At 39.0% G+C, this 21,049-nt stretch overlaps 2 protein-coding genes across 3 annotated transcripts in view; both read right to left on the reverse strand.

The window, feature by feature from the left end:
- Positions 1-2,712: 2,712 nt before the first annotated feature.
- CAVIN4 (caveolae associated protein 4) lies at positions 2,713-11,787 on the reverse strand. Its single transcript, XM_057723163.1, has 2 exons — positions 11,277-11,787; positions 2,713-4,929 (listed from the first exon to the last, which is right to left on the reverse strand). Exons 1-2 carry the CDS (start codon positions 11,682-11,684, stop codon positions 4,237-4,239), a joined length of 1,101 nt encoding a protein of 366 aa, XP_057579146.1. The 5' UTR covers positions 11,685-11,787; the 3' UTR covers positions 2,713-4,236.
- A 900-nt stretch (positions 11,788-12,687) lies between these two features.
- The window catches only part of LOC130846811 (myb/SANT-like DNA-binding domain-containing protein 3), a 128,870-nt gene continuing 120,508 nt past the window's right edge, over positions 12,688-21,049 (reverse strand). Inside the window, exons 9-10 of one of the 2 annotated variants that reach the window (XM_057725270.1) lie at positions 16,802-16,960; positions 12,688-13,305 (exon numbers count right to left, since the gene is read on the reverse strand). In XM_057725270.1, the coding sequence (XP_057581253.1) occupies positions 13,221-13,305; positions 16,802-16,960 (244 nt within the window). In that variant the 3' untranslated portion in view covers positions 12,688-13,220. The remainder of the gene's footprint in view (positions 13,306-16,801; positions 16,961-21,049) is intronic. The other variant, XM_057725272.1, reaches the window with a different exon arrangement.

Below are 21,049 nucleotides of genomic sequence, written 5' to 3' on the forward strand. Positions count from 1 at the left end.
TTGTATGACGACGTATAATCAAAATTCTATATCGGCATCTTCCATGTCTACAGTTCCATCATTTTATACACAGCACTAGTCACGCTGCTGAATTTTTCCTTGACAGTTACCTAGAAACAGTGAGCCTGAGATAAGGATTGGAAAAGGGGAGGAGAGAAAAGGGGACGGCGGGGGGGGAGTGGAAGGGACAAGGACTATGTTCTATTCATCTTTGAATCCTCAGTGCCTCGCATAGAATCTGGCAGATCAAAGGTGCTACGTATATTGAATATATGGAGTAGTTAATCACACCCTTCCTAAGGGGTAGGAGGTAACCAAGGAAAGCTAAAAGGAGGACATGGACATTATCACTGAACTTGAAAATCATCTCCCAGACCAAAAGGGAGACCAACGGCATAAGCCAAGGCACCAAGGGGCAAAGCAGTCTGAGAGAGCCCTTGACAAGCACAGCTGATTTTAGGAAGATGCACAAAGCAAATTCAAAGCCTGAGGATATTCTGCCACTCCATTCTATCCTCTCAGGGATCCTTGGATGTCCTAAGAGACTCACAGTGAAGAGCTAGTTATCCTACATCTCCTATCCACCCATAAAATACACTGAAGGATTCTGACTTACTAAGGACAGCTGCAAATCCTTAGAAATCACATAACTCAGAAGTGCTCACAAGAATGAGACACAAAATTCAGCACTAAAGCCTCTTCACTTTCATTCACTACAGACCAGATAATAGCATGCACCAACTTCCAACAGAACTGAGGATGAGACCACAGTGGTCATTTCCCCCAGGCTTGATTCAGATATGCCAGCACAATTTTGGGGGGATTGTAAACCTATAATATTTTTAGTAGGGTTCCTTAAAAATCTATAGAAAACATGTCTCAGAAGAAAAACAGTCCCAGTAATTTCATGTAAGGGGACTGCAGTTAACAGTGATTCTGTGCAATATTTTACGTAACATGACCCATGCTCTCGAGCTGATAGAATCATAATGAACTTCAGACTGTTCTGAACCAAACCCTTATACATACTTGGAAGGCAAAGAATAAAGTCAAAATGAAATACTGCAGTTTGGTTTGTATTTTTAATTTATGAAAACTTGTTCAAGGGAGTTCACACACACCACAAATATGCTCTCAGCAAGCTGAATTTTCATGCTCCTCTTAGCACTATTTCACATTGGGCCTGTTTCTCTAACCTATGAGCCAGAACCAGGCCACCATGGACCCTGAGAGAAAGCCTCTGGATCCATCACATGCAGGAGACAGAGCTGCACTTCCCTCCTCCCATCTCTCTGAGAGTGGGCTCCATGCGCTGGGTGTCTATGGATGTTGCATTGTTCTGCCTCATAGAGGGGATAAATCCTGCTAATGGTTTTATTTCAATAAACTGTTTAAAATCTAACATATAATTTCAAAAACACAGAAGAGTAAAATGAGCAGAAAATCTGTTCTGTGTTGTCTGAAACTTTAAAAATAGAGAATGTTGACTATACTATTCCTTGCATTAAATGAAGATGTATGATTCTGCAGCCTATAATAAACATTCTTTTTTTTTAGTTATACACCTAGCTTGTAATTATTTATTTATTTATTTATTTATTTATTTATTTATTTATTTATTTATTTTAATTGCAGTATTGCTTTACTGCAGTGGTCTGGAAACGAACTTGCAATATCTCTGAGGTATGCCTGTATGGGACTAGGTTATTGCCTCTGGGTCATAGCACTAAGTTAGACATTCTTTATGTCAAAAGAACAGGTTGAAAGGAGAAAAAAATTATGAATGTGGAATTGAGGAATGCCCTAAACATGGGGGAAATGTTGAGAGACAGAAGCGACACAGAGGGGAAAACCCTTGTACCAAGAAAGCAGTGTAAGTTACAATGAACCTCTGGGAATACGAAATTGTTCAAAGTCTATCATGATGAAGAACTGACCAGGTTTTTACGCCATCTACATCAAAATTCAAAAGTATCTATGTGGGAAATGTCCCATAACATGTCAAGTCTGGTTATATAATGGGTCAGGAAGCAAACGGACTTTATAAAAATTCCTTGTCAGTGATATCTGCAGAAAAATATTTTAGCTCAATTGATATTTACTCTTCATAGGGCCAGGAAAAAAAAAGTGTAACTTCTTTACATTCTGCTTAACCTAGAAACGTATCTATTATAAGCAGGGTTACTATATCAAATTCATGCCATACTGTTTGTATTCATTGTTAGTAAAAAATATTTACAAATATGACACTGACATCAAACTTTGTAATAATGTCTTTTTAATTCAAATTTATTATGGCTTTAAGGAAATATGTGATTAGGCATCCAAGCTCTTTCTAAACTAACATTTTTTAAATTATTCCTTTTATAAACTTATTTATTTATTGGCTGCGTTGGGTCTTCGTTGCAGTGTGCGGGCTTCTCATTGCGGTAGCTTCTCTTGTTCCGGAGTATGGGCTCTAGGGCTTCAGTAGTTGTGGCACATGGGCTCAATAGTTGTGGCTCACGGGCTGTAGAGCACAGGCTCTGTAGTTGTGGCACACTGGCTTAGTTGCTCCTCGGCATGTGGGATCTACCCAGAACAGGAATCGAACCCACGTCCCCTGTGTTGGCCAGCGGATTCTTAACCACTGCACCACCAGGGAAGTGCCAAAATTATTCCTTTTAAAGTATTGTTCAAAGCTGTACACACTTCAGTTTTCAATATAAAAAGATAATGAGATTAACAAGTCATGATCTTATGTATTCATGCAGAGTGAAGAGGAAATGATGTTGAACCAAACTCCCAAACCAAATAGCTGGGTAACTGAGTTAAATATATTAAAGCTGATTTGTGTGTGTGTGTGTGTGTGTGTGTGTGTACAATTTTTAATTACTACATGAGCATCCAAAACTGATCTGAAAGCTGACTACTGTTCAAACTCTTCGAATTCCACAATTCCATCATTTATTCCCTTTTACAAACCAGAAGATTTAAATATTTACAAGTGCAGAACCAGTATGACCATTTCTCTCTTTCCTACTTCTGGATCAGCTAGATCTATAGCTAACAAATAGGTGGAATCCTGCCTCCTCCCACAGCAGCTATGCTGAACTCCTATGAACAGTTTCAGACAGACGGGCCCTGAGGGGTTCACTCTGGAAATCAGAAACACCTGAGGTCATTTCCAAGCACTAAACAAGGGCTGACTTTAGAAAGGCCTCTTGAAGACACAGCCACAGTTGCAGGCTTCACACTGCTCAAAACAATGCTGCTCTAGTCCACCAGAGATCTGGATCAGAAGAAAATCAGAAAAACGTTTTAAGACCCAACTCAAACCCAAGGTCTGGTTTTAGTCTTTGACGAGAAAGATGTCACGCAAACATTTATTTTTCATTCTTGATTCTGTGATAAAGCTTCTGAAGACCAACTTTAGTGTCTGTTCGACCTAGGTCCTCACTGCTTGGAGCTCACGGATTTTTCAAAAGATATAATTACTTCAATTCTCTTTTTGAAGGACCAGTGGGGTTTGTTTTCTCTGGAAATGGTTCTTGTTCCCCCAGAACGTATAACACTTCCTTAATCTTCACAACAGTCCTCCGAGATGGGCAGGACAGGCGAACCCTCTCATTTTACTGGCCAGACCGTTAGCAGACGACTTGCCAAGTGGCTCCCTGTACAAGCAAAGCTGTGATGCCAGAACCAAATGCTCAAGTACAGCACATCAATGTCCTTACGCAAAAAGGGGTGTGACTGCTACTCTGTTAGTATTCTATTGATTTGAACATATACATAAAATCCACATGTGAGTTATTCCCCTTTGAGCTGGGCCATAACATTAATCTAGACCAAAATCGAGAGTTCACGTGCAGATAAATGATGGCCACAAATCTGCCCTTCATTTGTTGTGGACTACCAAACACCTAATTGGCCCTCACTAGAAAACTATTTTTCTGATGGGCAAGAGAAAGGTACTTAAAAATCCACAGCTGCCTGAGAGTGACCTAAAAGAGAAAGCTGATAGAATCATATAAGCCCTGGGGGGAGGGGGGAAAAAAAAGAATTCCCCAGGAAGTTACAAGGAAATGTATATTAATAACTGTATTATTTTTAAGATTTTAAACCTAAGAAATGAAACAGCCCTACCATTTATGTATTCCTAAATGGCATGTACATGTAAATGACTATACTAATTAAACTAAAATTGTGTGATTAAAGAAACTTACAATTATAATATGCTTAATTCCCCTTTTATAATTACTGCTTTAAATCTAGCAAAAGAGATTCATCATCGTCTACTTTCACCTGGGGTTTAAAAGTAACTTTTAAAGGCTCGGGGGTGGAGATTTCCCTGCCTTCTCGGAGAGGATGCGTGGTGCTGGCCTCGGGGTCTGTTCCACTGTGCACCTCAGTGTACAGCTCACTGATGGGGCCCAGAGACGCGCTCCTGGCAATGACGTCCACCCCCATCTCCCTGACCTCTTCCGGACCTTCGGCCACAGCTCGGTCTTTAGTTTTCCGAAGGCTACCCATCTTGAAAGCTTCCCTTGAGGGAGCTGCGTTAGAAATCGATTTCTTAAACCTCTCCCCTGACTGCTTCAGCCTCTCCCCTGACTGCCTTAACCTCTCCCCCGACTGCCTTAACCTCTCCCCCGACTGCCTTAGCCGCTCTCTCCTCTCTGGGGTCACTATTCTAGTCCTAATTCTGTTCACTTTCTTGTCAAAATTCTGCCGTGTCTTCTGCATGTTTTCTTTGGAAAAAGCTTTTTTGATATTATCAATGCGCTCCTTGCCTGACTTTCTAAGCCTGGCAGATCTGCTCTCTTCAACATATTCTTCATCCGAAGACAGATCAACTGGGGGATCGAAGATATCGTCCTCCTCCTCTGGACCCTCAGTCAAGCTTCTGTCTTTCATGACAGACAGGGATGTCGGACACTGAATCTCCTCCTGAAGGAGAGAGAAAGCAAGCGTGTTAGCAATGGGTTCTCTGACCTTCTGACCACACCTTTTAAATCTCTTCCACGGGTTGTTCATCCTCCGCCCACTCCTTAAATGCTGCCATTTCTCAGGGTTTTTCTTCATCTTCTAAGCGGACCCTGAGCAACCTAATCCACTGCTCTGCCTTCAAATCCAATGGCAAGCAGACTCACAAATCTTTTACTTTCCCTTCTCCCCTTCCCCTAAGATGAAGACCTATTTCTAAATGGCAGACACACCTCTCTACCGAGATGTAACGCAGGCACCTCTAACTTAACACATCCAAAAATCAAGGCCCAGCCATCATCCTTTCCTGGACCTCTCGGCACCAATATCCCCCGGTGCCACCCAGAGAGAACCCTCAGAATCGTCATCCCAAATATTCCCTCTCCTCATCCCACATCCAACTGGTCACCAAGCGCTCTTGATAACACTGTCGATAACTAACAACTCCTCTGTTCCCTCCTCCTCCCTCCTTGCCTCTGCCGACCTCTTAATTCAGGCCCTGTAATCTCAGGCCTGACCTCGTGCAATACCTGTACCTCCAAAATACCACCTAAGTATTTCCTGAGAAATGTCTCTAAAACATAGCCCTGATGACATTCTTTCTCTACTTTAAAACGTTTGGGAGCTCATCAATACTCAAAGGATAGAGTTCAATTCTTTAGTATAATTAGAAGCTCTTCAATTTGAGCTGAACCAACTTTCCCACTCCTCCAGTCCAGCAACACAACCACTCTGAATTCCTACAACATATACTGTTTTCATTCCTCCGTGCCTTGGTATACATGGGTTTTGCTACCTTAAATACTCTTTTCAGCTTTGTGAACAAAATCTTTCTTTGAGTTGATTCAAATATCCCCAGCCTCTCCAAGAGACCAATTCTGTCTCCAATTCATACCAAAATGACATGTACATACTTCTGCTTACAACATTTATCACAATCTGAATTGAACTGGAACCCTACTCATTTATATATATCTCCCTGAGGCCTTCACTAATAGGTACCATGAAAGCAGAGATTTATCTTATTTACCTTTTATGCCCTGCACTTCTCAGAGTGCCTTGTACATAGTAGGTCTACATAACAAGTGAGTGTTGGAACAAATAAGAAGGATACTCCTTTATTCAACAAATTGTTACTAAACACCTACTATGCACTGGTCAATATTCTAGGAACTGAGAACCTCCTGGGAATGAAACAGAGTAAAAGAACTTGTATTCTTGAAGAGAGAAATAAACAAGTTATTTATATAGTATGTTGGATGGTGATAAGGGCTAAGGCAAAAAACAAAGCAGGGAAGAGGGATACACAGTGACTGAGGAGGATGCTTGGAAATGTCCCACTAATAAGGCAACATCCAAGCCTAGACCTGAAGGTAATGCATATATTTGGGAGGAAAGGAGAAAGAGCAAGGAGGGCAGTGTGGCTGAAGCAGAATGATCAAGGGGCAAGAGGAGCAGAGAGGGTAAGAGAGGTAGCGGGACATGTAGGGCTCTGTATTCGATCCTAAGGACCATGACTCTCATTCCGAGTGTGACAGGAAGCTTTCTAAAAAGTTCTGAGGATAGTGACATGATTTGATGCATGTTGTAAAAGGGTCACCCTGCTGAAACGAGGCTGTCAAGGGCAAGGTGAGAAGCAGGGAGAGCAGTTAGAGACCACTGAGCTCAATCAGGTGAGAGATCAGAGGTGGTGGTGAGAAATGGTCTGAATCCAGATCCACTTTGAAGGTAGGAGCCAACAGGATCTGCTGCTGCTAGACTGAGATGTGGAGAGTATCAGGCATGATTCTCAAGTCCAGGGCCTGAGCAGCTGAAGGACAGATTCGCCATTAACTGAGATGGGGAAGATAGCAGGAGGTAGAGACTGGAGGGGAAGGATGGGATCTGAACATGCTGATTTTGAGATGCCCACTGTACATCCAAGCAGAGATGTTGAGTAGGCAGCTGAGTATATAAGTCTGGAATTCTGCAGAGAGAGCTGGACGAGAGATATAATTTTTGGAATCATTAACGGAAAGATGAAACAAAAAAATCATGAGACCAAATGAAAGAGATCACCAAGAGATTGAGTGAATGGGTCTATACTCCATTATTCAAAACTCCCTGGAGCCAAGGTACCTTTCAAAAATCAGAACATTTCAGATTTGGGAAAATAATATATTACATAACATTCCCAGTGAGATCTTGAGAAGAAATATTTTTGTGGCAAAAAAATACGAAATATTCACTCCAAGGTGGGATAAAGAGTACAAACAGCCTCATGCTGCTCGAGGTTGGGTTTTGCCATCAGATAAGTTCAGGTTAAGTAAATACTTTATTTTTAGAAATTTCTGAATTTTGGTGTTGACAGATAAGAAGGAAGAGATGAGAAAGAACCAAAAAGGAGAAACATCAGCCAGTGAGGCAGGAGGAAATCCGAGAGAGGGGCACCCCCAGGGGCCAAAGGGAAAGAAGTTTCAAGAAGAGAGGGAGGGACCAATTATATCAAATGTGTCAAAGGATAAGGATGAGAATTGGATTTGGGAACATGGCAGACAGTGGTAACCTTGAGAATCAGCCCAGAAACACAGCTACAAAAGGACCCTAACTCACTATTTAGGGGTTATTTCTAAAACTAAACAGGAAAAACTTTAAAGATCATGAGATTTTTAACTGAACCCATAAGTTAGAATTTCTATAAGAAACTGTGCTCCTACTTGAGATCCAGATTAAATTTGTTCAACCAAACAATTTACCATGTAAGCAATACATTTAACACATATTCCAAAACCTATCAGCCTGATAGTTAAGAAGGTTTCCCCAGAACTTAATTTTTTGGATATTTATCTAAAATTAAATTCTTTGGCTACAGGATTGGAGAGTCTAGAAGCTATTTAAAAAAAGAAAAGGAAAGAAAGAAAGGGTGGGGATCTCACAGCTCTCTGATGAATCAGAAGCCCAACATTATTCCTCTCCTTTCCTGACACCTGCTACAGGGAGTAGCTTCAGCCGCACTGAGTGGGTGGGTATGGACTGAGTAGGTATAATCAGAAAAAGAGGCAAACAATAACTACTGTTCGGTAGGAAAAACCCTCACAATCCTGCTGTGAAGAAATCAGATATGGCTTAACTCAGGAATCACAAACCCTTCTTCAACGGCACAACAAAGTCTACAAAATCAGGCTTAAAAACAAAACAAAACAGAGGTAGAGTCAGAGGAAGTACCTGTTATTGTGAATCCATTTGTTGCAACTCCTATGAGTCAGAATAAGTTAGTGGTGAATACACTGTAATAGTAATTGAAGATTATAGGGTTGAATTACAGTTGATTTCCAAATACAATTATATACATCTTTTCATGTAAAATTCCAGGTAAAAAGATGACTTTTTTTGTAACAAGATGAGTACTAAGAGTCAGAGTACAGTGGCCTTGATTATCAAAGCAACACAGCTAGCAGAATCTTGAGTACTTAGACATCTGGGACTTATCATTAGGGAACAGCCAAATACCTCCCTTGGGAAGCCCAGGCATATGGTTAGTAAGCAAAATTGTTAGAAGATATGGTAAGCTTCCTGGCTTCCTTTCATGGTGAAAAGGTCACCAAGGTGGAAGCATGTTTAAAGAGAAATCATAATTGTATGATAAAGAGCAGATCATTTTTTTCAATGCCGATGTCCAGGATTAGGTGTGAGCTCTGCTGTACACAGCTGTGGGAGATAAAATAGCAATAAAGACTGCCACCAAAAGATATATCCAGGGAAATATTTTTGAGGAAAAACCCAAATGAAAATGAAAGTATACTACAGCTGAATTACTCAGCTTCAAGTTCATTTTAATAGAAGGCACAATCTCAATATAGCCACTTATACATATTAACTATGAGAATGAATTATAAGAATTTTGGGAGTTCCCTGGTGGTCTAGTGGTTAGGATTCAGTGCTTTCACTGCTGTGGCCCAGGTTCAATCCCTGAACCCGGGGGGGAACTGAGATCCTGTAGGCCTCACAGCATGGCCAAAAAAAAGAAAATAATACACACACACACACATAAAATATGACTTTTAACTGCTAAGGAAAACCATGTGGATGCTGTACACCGTGTTCTAACATCTAATGAATCACCGGATCCACTGGTATTTGCCTTCATCTTCTCTTTACAGGCTCTCATCACAAGAGCTAGTCCCTGCTCATTGACAAAGTGCTGCCTACTCTGAACAACTTAATTTCACAGACTCTTCATAGCATTATGCCTCCCACTAGTGCGTCTCACTTGCTTTTTCATGCCATCTTCTATTTATTCAAGTAACTGTAGGGGCTCAAAGAAAAGAAAAAAATAGCAAGTTGCAGGGAATAAACAGGTGAATACAGACACAACTTTTTAAAAAAGAATTATGTTAATAGACAAACAAGAGCGAATTAGAACTTTTTGGAAACCCCTCTGCCTTATTTAGGCTTTGTAAATCTTCATGGTTACCTGGTCTACTCTTCACACAAAGGTTCTCAAGAGAAATGCTGGATACCAAGAATGCTTCCTGGCACACTCCATGCAAGTGGAGGGTGAGTTATACCCATTACTGTTAATGCCCTTGGAAAAGTGAATTCAAGAATGGATACTACATTCTCAAGTATTAAATCTGAATCCCCATTACATATGCTGCAACTGGCTTCTAAGAGTAAGATGAATGATTTTTTCCCCCCAAAATTTAAGTCTGGAGGACTTCCAGGGTCCAGGGAGAAGAGGGAAATGGTAAAGATCTTCAGATGGCATAGTCTAACCTGTCTACCTTTGAAATAAGCAACCCTCTCTCTCTTCCCATTCCTCCTCCTAAATAACCAACAGGCCCTTAAAAACAGATCCAAAATACCACTCTGCCATCTGAGTGTAACCTTATCAGCCAACACTGGGCTACGGGGAACTGACTAAAGTGTAGAGAATGCCCTGAGGCATTATGGCCCACATCCCTGGTATCTTACAAATACCTGCCAACTGTGTTCCTATTTCAATTTGTTTTTATTCTTCCGGGCTTTTTCCCTATGCATATGCGCATACATCCATTTTAAAAATACATTGTGATATCACTGCATATATGCACCTGTGAACATCCCCACACACACTTCTGATTTCACACTTACAACAAATTCTTTGACATGAAATTTTGGGGCCAAAAGATTTTGTGAATTTTTAACACGTACTACCAAAACCGCCCTCCAGAAATGTACCAATTAATATTCTACCAGCAGATATTAATATTAAGTCCTTGTTATTTCTTATACTTAAACTCTGAGAATACGTTTCAGTAACTGCAAATATTTACATAAGTGAAAGTGGAATTTTGCTCATTTGTCTTTTGTGAACTGACTGGTAATGACTTCCCAATTTTTCTACCATGAAAGTTCGACTTTTTTCCTTTTAATTTTTAAGAGTCTTTAAATATCTTATAGATATTAGGCATTTGCCATGGATGTGTTCCTAATGAATGTCAAGTGCAGAGTAAGATAGGAACTTATTAGCTCAATACACAATGCCACACAAAACCTATCACACAAAATCAGCTAAGCAGGGACTTCCCAGGCAGTCCAGTGGTTAGGACTCTGTGCTTCCAATGCAGGGGGCACGGGTTCGATCCCCAGTAGGGGAATTAAGATCCCACAAGCCATGTGGTGCAGACAAAAACAAAAAAATCAGCTAAGTAAAGACTTGGTAATCAAATATATGGAATTACTTACATGACTCCTACATTTATATACCCATAAGAAACAACTGTCTGAGTGTTCATTAAGAAATAAACTGTTTTTCTTATTATTGTGACACATTATTATGTGTAAAAATTCCAATAGACAAATTATATTCTAGAAAGTTTACGTTGTACTGGTTAGGGCTTTCCAAGCTCTCCATAATAAGGCAAAGAACCACACTGTGGGGCTACAGGTCTTCAGTTTCTTTTTTGCCACAACAAAGAGGTGTTTTAAACTGGAGGTTTCTTATCTGATATCTTCTAGTTCTAACCTTCTCAAAGGCTATGAGAGGGCATCATGCTAACGTGGCTAACATGACAAAAACAGCTTACCAGTATTAAGTTTCCAAGGCAAGAAATAGACTCAGCTATGATCCACGGTTCATATTACATGGAATGGTTGAGAAGCTCAAAACACTGACATGAGAGTACACCAGTTAACACAGAAATGGTTTTATCCTGAGATCTCTGATGATACAGAACTCCATCGCACGCATATACATAACAGTTACCATGTGACAGGCCTGATAGGACCTGCTGGCCATTAAAGGATGCAAGAGATTGCAGTAATCAAGCTAAACACAGGTGCAAGCTTACCTGAAATATCACCACACGGAATTTGTTCTTCTTCATTATTTCCTCTTGCTTGGCTTCGACTTTTTTAACGTGAGTTTGTTGCTTCTCCACTCGGGCCTTCACATCTTTAATGTGAGCGCTGACCTTTCGGGTCTTCTCAAACAGCTTGTTAATGACATAGCCTGTGTTGCTGTGTGACTGTGAAAACTTCAGCAGGTCAATCTGGACGGACTTGATGGCATTTTCCATACCCCTGTGTCTCTCCTCTATCCTCTTCTGGCTGGCCTGCACGCTGTCCACGATGGCAGCTACTTTGTCCAGCACAGTCACAATGGTAAGAGCTGCATCTTGGTCTTCATCTTCTGTCACACTCGACAGGCGATTCTGGTGGATTTTATCAGCATTTGAAGCAGACCCATTATGTTCCATTTTATTTATTTCTCAGTGAAAGATGTCTTACCACAATCAATTCTGGCACTAAGAGCAAAAAGTTAGCTTGATAACAGGCAACAGCGTTGTTTAAAGGGCTGGAAACCCCACCCCTGGAGACTGGTCAAGTATTTGTAACTACAAATACCCGTACGTGACTGTTCTGCAATATGAACCCTAGCAAAGCACTGGGTGCTGTTCCAAACATGCTTACTGACTGACTAAGGGACTCAAATAAGATTGTGTGGGTAGAAGAGGAAACCTTAAAAAATAAAAACAGTTCCCTAAAGCCACCATGTTACTAATATTAAGCCTAGAAGTCAAATAACCAAAAAAGCAAACTCCAAGCACTGCGTGAAGCTTTTGCCTTTAGACAATTTCAAGCAGTATTGGTAAAGGCAAATGGGAATTTCAAACTGAAATCTGCTTTTTTCTATTAATTTCATATATTAAATGTACTGATGTATCAATATCAAAGAAATGCAGTAAATAAACACACAAAAACAGAGGCCATATAGTGAAAACATTATATTATAACATGCTTTTCCAAACCAAATATTAAAATTAATATTTTGAACATATTCTTAAATTCTACATGCATACTTCTAAACACCTAAACTACATGTTAAACAGCTGAATACATTCTATTCACACTTCAGATCTTTAAACACCAATCTATTAGTACAGCTATTACTACAGGACAAATTTGGATAGGGATCTTAGATGATTTTTAAGCTCACTCGAAGAGCACCAATCATTAACAATCATTTTTGCATTTTATTCACAAACACTGATACAATTGGTTTATTTATGTTAAAACAAATATTTCCTTTAAAAATGAATGTGTATCAAAGTAGTTTAAATGAGAGAGTAGGCTTTATTCCAATCTGTTTGTTAGACTATTTTCACAATATCTAAATCTACTTTTCAGTGATCTGTTCCATCATTGCTACCATATACTTTTAAAAATTAATTCAGAATTATTTCTTCAAAGAAAGACATGATCAAATTCCAGTCCATACATCTTATAAATATTTTACATCTAACACACACAGCTTTACAGTTCATGCGATAGGCAGTGTCTAAAAAAATCAGTTAATAAATCTCAAAAACATTGAAATGTCTAAACACAGTGTCTTCTAGATTTTTTTTGTAAGAAAAGTAATCTGTAAACATCTTTACCTTTAGTTCATGCTTGGTCATTTGCTGTGGTCATTGTGGAGGAAGTGGGTATGACTTTATAACCATTTGTGAAGTGGTCCATCTTTGCAAAAATATTACATTCCATGGGTAAAGAACAAGTCTCAGAATTACCATGTGGTACAAATTTGTGAAATCAATTTCTGTATTTAAAAACATAAAACAAAGACTCTACACAGTCCAAAACTGTTGTAGCTGAATATTCTAAATACGAGCCAACAGTACTACACTAAAAATGTCCAAAAATAAGGCCTCTGAAATAAATATTTCCATTCTTTAAAAAAAGACATAATAAATGTACATCACATGGTCAGTGTACATATAAAAGTCACCAGTTTAAACCATTCTGGATGATGTATCTGAAGTAAAATGACCTAGGTTTTGCTTCTGTCGTCGTCCTCTATTGTTTTTAGGGCATTTTCTGTTAAGAAAAAAAAAAAAAAGAAAAATGTCATTTTGTTTAGGATATTTCAAATGTTTCCAGAGTAATACACACTTCACACATAAAGCCACATTGCATATGATCACATGAAAGGGAAAGAGATGCTATTTGATGACACAGCAACAAGTCAGACTGCCATCTTCCCTACAAGGCTGGGAGGTGAAAGGGTTAGATACACGATGCAGGTATGAACACAAATGAAACTCGCTCCCGGAGTCTCCCCTGCTGCATGTGCATCCCCGAGAGGAAGCCTCACCCTTCTTTTGGCCTGGCAGCTCCCAAGACACAGTGACTGCTGACATATAAACTTATGACAGTAGAAAGGCTCCTGGCTTACGTACTTTCCCCGAGCGTGAGGACACCCCATAAATGACAAGGACAGCTTAGATGAAGGAGAAATCAGGAAGAAATGTGCTTATTAACCTCAGATTAGAACACACAGGAAATGCCTAGTGATTTTAGATAGGAACTCAGAAGTCATTCCACACCCTGCTGGGGCAAACCACAGAACGCAGAACAGAAACTGCCCTGCGGGAGAGAAGGGACATTCCTCAACTCTGCTCTCAGGTTCCACACATGTTCCTCCACAGTGGTATAAAGCTCACCGTGCCGTCACCACTCTTGTGCCCGCCCACAGAATGCAAACATATCAGTTCTTACCATGCACAAAGTGCTATCTATGCTACACAATGTGGAATAAAAGGGACTGAGATGAGTTCCAGTAATTCTGAGTTTGGGCTCTGCTAGACAGTAGCTGTGCAACCTCCTTTTCCTATAAGCAAAATAGTAAGAGTTGGACTAACCTCTAAAAACTCTGCCAGCAACGACTTCATAATCTAATGGAAAGTCTTGAGACCATGAGTACTTCTACTGTGAAGTTTCAGGTTTTTATTCAATTTCAAAGAGCACTACTTTGTCTTGACTTAAAAGCCTTGATGGTAACACTTCCTTTTTACATACTGTTTTTCACAAATTTTATCTTACTCATCCTCATAAAAACACCTGGAGGTAGACAGTGCTGGAATCATCTCCATTTCATAAATGGGGACACTGGTTGAAAGGGCAAGCAACCCTCTTCAACTGTCATGAACTCAGCTTGACACTGGACATGTTCCAACTTCCTGGGACCACGGTTTTTTTGACTATACAATAAAGAGGTTTGGCTAAGGTGATGTTCAACATGAAAGAAGATTACAAGCATAAAAGAAGAAAATTTCACTCACGCAGTCTTGATAAATGGGTCAGTGGGAACATCCTCTTAAAGGAAGATTCCTCACATGTAACAGCCACCACAGGATAAGTGAACAGCTGTCCCATAATGAACTATGTGGGAGAGGCACTCCTTAAAAATGCAATGCAGATAAGTCCAAGTGCATAATTATAATACTCTAAATCCAAGCGAGCAAGACATGCTAGAGGAGAAAAAGCCACAACAAAAAGGCCGCAGGGAGAGATCTATGATAAATTCAATGAGATGACCTTCAGATATGGAGACGGAGGGCAATGAAGACACTGTAACACAGTTAAAAATACATATATAGTGATGCTGACATGTCTGTGAAGGCAGCAAATGGATTTGGGTATAAATTGGAGGATACTAACTTGAATACTACCTGCCAGGTAATTTTAATATAGTAGTTGAGGATCATAGCACAGTAAGAATCGAAGCAGATAGCTGGACAAAAGGCTGGATAGGTTTTGTAAAAGGGCTTAACTATCTCTGTGATCTTGGGTAAGTACTTCCCATCCCAGGGCTCCAGTGTCCTCACTTTTCTAGAATGAAGGGGTTGAACGCAAAGTAACTTCCTGCTAACTCATCCTTTGATCTTAAAAATGGTACTATCATTGGGCCTCAAAATCTTCCCTTATCTTACCTTATTACCTTATTTCTTTCGTTAACCCTCCACATCATCTATTACTCCAGTCCTGCTTTACTCTAATAATGTCCTAAATGGTCTCCCCAACCTCACATTTTCTCTCCTTCAATGAATTTCTCGGATGACCCTCAGGTTAATGTTCTGGAAAAACTGTTCATACCAAGTCCCTCCCCTGTTCAAAAACCCTCAACTGCTACAAAATCAAGTTTGAACCTTGCTCCCATGTGATGGTCATACTTGACAAATTTATTTCCCCAGGTGACACAACATGGACCTTCCTCTTGATGGTTCAGTGGAAGAGGAATGGTTTAGGATTCAGGCAGCAAGGAATCCAAATCCAGACACCTCCACTTACTAGCTGGATAACCACAGGCACATTACTTAACCTCTGAGCCTATGTTAAATAGCCACAGGCAGCCCTGCTGTTACATGGTGGTATTTTTTTTTTTCTATCTTCTCTTTCTGCTGTCATTATTTCTTAAAACATTATGTCCCTACTTTAATCTACTACCCAATTTTATACTCAGTAGTCTTGCCTAAGGGCAGATCATCTGTTCTATAGAATAAAGTCCACTGGCTTTAGTGCTTAAATTTTATGAAAAATATCTGTTACTCAGAGAACATTTTTTTAATCATTTCTAGATTTATCATTTTAGCTCCAGATGGCTGAGATCACTGAAGGTCTGGCTTCTATCCAGACTTTGGGTAGAAGAGCCATAAATCCAGTATGGCCTGCCAATATCTGCATTTGATATATTCCAACCCTCTGCCCAGAATAATGCAGAAAAGTATAAAGATGGTGTTTATAGGACTCTGAACCAAGCCTTAAAGGAGGTAGGACGAGGCAAGCAAGAAGAAAAGGCATGAGACTGGGAAGCATAAAGACAAGATGAACTTAATTTGCTTTGACTTCTCCCAGGTCCAGTTCAGTTCTGACTTAGATATTTCTACTAGGCCGGGAAAACACCTATTTTTACGCCAACTGCACTCCAAATATGTCCTTTAGTTTAGGGTTTAGTTATGATAAACTCTGATGGTTTTATGATAGAGAATTTTAAAGTTTATTATTTATGACTGTATTCTAGAAAAATGAAGTCATGTTAAGACAACATATAAAAAAGCAGTTTCCTTTAGCCTCTGACTTCTTCCCTTCTTACTATATTTCCTATGGATAAAGTATATTTTTAGAGCACAAGATCCAGTCAGCTCTGCAGGACTTAAAAAGTTTCTGCATGGCTCTTTTGTGCAAGTGCAGACCATTCTGCTACCATCACTGTCCCTGAATGCAGTGCTTAAAGCAGACGCACAGTTCTAAGGTCTCAAAATTCCTTTATACCACTTAATATCCTTACACTTCCTCTGCTTGCAGCCCAGGTCTACCTGTAACCCTGGGAATGAGTTCCTGACCAAATTCTAAAGCAGCAAGATGGAGAGAGGTCAGACGTACAAGGAAACCTCAGAGAACTGATCCTAGGGTTTCTTCCTACTGGACTGGTGGAGGTAAAGTCCCTATCATCTTGAGTGCTTCAAGGTTCTTCTTTAATTTAACAGCCACCCACTTGTAATTGAAAGCTGGTGTTTCCTAGGCCATTACCTACCTTGTTATGCACATGACAATTGCTACTATAATGGCAATCTGTACAGCTCCAATAATTGCTGCAATAAGAACATGAGTGAGCTTTTGCCTACTTGGCACTACATAGAGAATGCTAAAGTCTGTCTTTTCACAGTGCTGTCCAGTGTAACCAGATTCACATCTGAAAAGGGAAAAAACAGGATTCCTATGAGAATTATAAGTTTCAATAATTCCAGGTTTTAAAATTAAAACATACAAAAGAATGATAAACAGAAACAGCAAATCAGGCACTCTCCCACCATCTGAAAAATCACTGCCATTATTGTATTTCCTTATACTCTTTTTGATATGACTATTCTACAAAAGTGCTTCTTCCACTTACCATTATACCACATCAATTTTAAAGCTGCTAGACAGTCTCTATTACTGCCCTTTAAAAATGGATTCACAATATCCCATTCAGTGGCTATAATCCAGCTAACTTATCTATTCCTTGCTCTCAGACATGTCAGTTATTTTCCATTTTTCAGAATTATGAATTAGGCGTGGTAGAGACTATGATGAATGTGTACTTTTCTGTATTTACTGTTACCCCTTAGGCTAGATACTTGGAAGTGGGATTATTGAATAAATAGGTATAAACATTTACAGTTCTCCGAGCGTAACACCAAATTATATTCAAGACACTTTTCAGTGCACATAATATAATCATTTAAAATGCGGGGGGGTGGGGGGGGAGGGGTATGAAAATAAGTTATTAATAACAGAAACAGAGCCAAGCAGTCAAGTAGGTGCGAATCTTCAAAATTATCTGAACTCCAATTAAGAGTAAATAAAAAGGCAACAACATCAGCTGATGATAATAATTTGACAAGGGGAAACATTTCAGATACTTAATAGAAAAATTCACATTTTTTAATTGACAGAAGCGAAATGTGTAAATTAGCCAGCCTTCAGTTAGACCCAATTAATTCAACATCTGATGTGTAAAGACAGAGTAGTTATTAATGTCCCACACTTCATTACAAAAAAATAAATTTTAATAAAACACACATAGCAAGAAAAAAACCTGGAAGCAGGGAAAGTGGGGAAGCCAGGGGTGATGTGAGTTCACCAATCCTACCCTTGGTTCATAGCCACCTGCTAGAAGGTTGCACACTAGGTTCTAAACTTTCTAGTAGACAAAAATAGTAGTACAGTAGATATACAGATCACAAAGCATAACTGAAAGCCCAGAAATACACCCATACATCTATGGTCAACTGATTTTTGACAAGGGTGCTAAGACAATTTAATGGGAAAAGAACAGTCTCTTCAACAAATGGTGCTGGGACAACGGGACATTCACACACAAAAGAATGGAGCTGAAGCTCTTCCTCACAACATATACAAAAATTAACTCAAATGTATCACAGACCTAAATGTAAGAGCTAAAACTATAAAACTCCTGGGGGGTGTGGGGAAGGAAAGTAAATTTTCATGACTTTAGATGAGGCAAGGATTTCTTCATATGACATCAAAAGGACAAGCAACAACAACAACAAAAAAGTTAAATTGGGCTAAATCAAAATGAAATCTTTTGTATATAAGGACACTATCAAGAAAGTGAAAAAATAACTCACAGGAGAAAATTTCTGCAAATTATATCTCTGATAAGAGACTTGTATCTAGAATATATTAAAAAAAAAACTATTACAACTCATTAACAAAAAGACAAAAAAAAATACAAAATAGGCAAAAGATCTGAATAGACATTTCTCCAAACAAGATAGATAAATGACAAATAAGCACTAACATTATTAGTCATCACGGAAATGCAAATCAAACCCACATTAAGATGACATATCTAGTATACCCAATAGCAATCAAAAAGCCAGATAATAACAACTGTTAGCAAGGATACTGTAGGGAAAACAAAATGATGCAGCCACTTTTGATAACAGTCTGGCAGTTCCTCAAAAAGTTAAACAGAGTTAGCAATTAGCCCATCAATTCCACTCCTAGGCAATTACCCAAGTGAAATTAAAACGTTTTATGTCCACACAAAAACCTGCAATTATTCAAGTCAGCATTATTCACATTAGCCAAAAAAGTGGAGACAATCCAACTATTCATCAACTGGTAACTGGATTAAAAAATGTGGTATTATCCATCCAATGAAATACTATTCAGCCACAAAAAGGAACAAAATACTGATACATGCCACAACATGGATAAACCTTCCAAACAGTATGCTAAGTGAAAGAAGACAGACACAGAAGACCACATATTATATGAATATAATCCACTTAAACGAAAAGTCCAGACTAGGTAAATCTACAAAGTAGATTAGTGGTTGTCTGAGGCTGAGGAGGATGGGGAGATTTGGGAGTAATAGCTAAAGGATATAGAGTTTTCTCTTGGGGTGATGAAATGTAAAATTGACTGTGGTGACTGCACAACTCTGTGAATATACTAAAAACCACTGGATGAAGGAAAGAAGGGGAGAGGAGAGGAGGGGCAGGGAGGGGAAGGGAATGGAGGGGAGGGAATGGGGGGGGAAGGAAAAGGAAATGGAAAAGGTAAAGAGATAAAATCACTGATACAAAACACAATATCCACTAAATGAAATTAAGCCAGTTGTTCAAAAGAATCACAGTAGCTGGACAACTACATATAAAAGAATGAGGTTAGAACATTTCTTCACACTATATACAAAAATAAACTCAAAATGGATTAAACCTAAATGTAAGACCTGAAAACCATGAAACACCTAGAAGAGAACATAGGCAGAACACTCTGACATAAATCATAGTGATAACTTTTTGGATCTAGCTCCCAAGGCAAAAGAAATAACAGCAAGACTAAACAAATGGGACCTAATTAAACTTAAAAGCTTTTGTGCAACAAAGGAAACCACAGACAAAACGAAAAGACAACCTACCGAATTGCAGAAAATATTTGCAAATGATATGACTGATAAGGAGTTAATATCCAAGATATATAAACAGCTCATACAACTCAATATCAAAAAATAACCTAATCAAAAAATAGGCAGAAGATCTGAATAGACATTTTCCCAAAGAAGACATACAGATGGCTAATAGGCACATGAAAAGACGTTCAACGTCACTATTTATTAGCAAAATGTAAATCAAAAAAACCCAATGAGATATCACCTCACATCTGTCAGAATGGTACTCATCAAAAAGTCCACAAATAACAAATGTTGGCAAGGATGCAGAGAAAAGGGAGCCCTCCTACACTGTTGGTGAGAATGTAAATTGGTACAACCACTATGGAAAACAGTACAGAGATTCCTCAAAAAACTAAAATAGATGTATCTTCTGATCCACAAATTCCACTCCTGGGCATATAATCCAGAAAAAAACAAAAACACTAACTTGAAAAGACACATACATCTCAATGTTCATAAAAGCACTATTTACAATAGCCAAGATACTGAAGCAACCCAAGTGTCCATCAACAGACAAATGGATAAAGAAGATGCGGCGGGGGTTATATATACACAAACAATGGAACATTCCTCAGCCATAAAAAAGAATGAATTCTGCCATCTGCAGCAACATGGATGGACCAAGAGAATATTATGCTTAGTAAAATAAGTCAGACAAATACTGTATGATTCCACTTATTTGTGGAATCTAAAAAATAAAACGAATGTATATAGCAAAAAAGAAACAGACTCACAGATATACAAAACAAACTAGTGGTTACCAGTGGGGAGGAGGAAGGGAGGAGGCGCAAGATAAGGGTATGGGATTAAGAGATATAAACTACTATGTTTAAAATAGAAAAGCAACAAGGATATATTGTACAGCACAGGGAAATACAGCCATTATTTTGTCATAACTTTTAATGGAGTATAATCTACAAAAATACTGAATCACTATGCTGTATACTTGAAATTAATAATATAATATTGTATATCAACTATACTTCAATTAAAAAAAATAAAGAATCACAGTTACTATTTTTAATAAATTTAAGGGAACTGCATCTCATTAGTCCTCACTTAAAGAGGGTACTTTCTGGGAATTCTCTGGCAATCCAGCAGTTAGGACTCGGACCTTTCACTGCTAAGGGCTCGGGTTCAATCTCTGGTCAGGAACTAAGATCCCCAAGCCCCGCCACCCCCCCCCCAAAAAAAAAAGGGGGAGAGTACTTTCTCATACAGAGAACATCTTCCTCAACAATACAGCTGCAATAAATTCAATAATGAAGTCTCATAGGATTATTTAAAATAATGTCTTTCATGGTAGGCTAACAG

Source organism: Hippopotamus amphibius, chromosome 2, assembly GCF_030028045.1.
Source record: "Hippopotamus amphibius kiboko isolate mHipAmp2 chromosome 2, mHipAmp2.hap2, whole genome shotgun sequence".
In the NCBI taxonomy this organism is placed as follows: Eukaryota; Metazoa; Chordata; class Mammalia; order Artiodactyla; family Hippopotamidae; genus Hippopotamus; species Hippopotamus amphibius.

Bases quoted from the DNA above. Each gene is read 5' to 3' on its own strand.
- CAVIN4 (XM_057723163.1), bottom strand. From the start codon at position 11,684: ATGGAACATAATGGGTCTGCTTCAAATGCTGATAAAATCCACCAGAAT. The intron at 4,930-11,276 runs GTAAGCTTGCAC...TCTCTCCTTCAG, and splicing joins TCCGTGTGGTGATATTTCAG to GAGGAGATTCAGTGTCCGAC.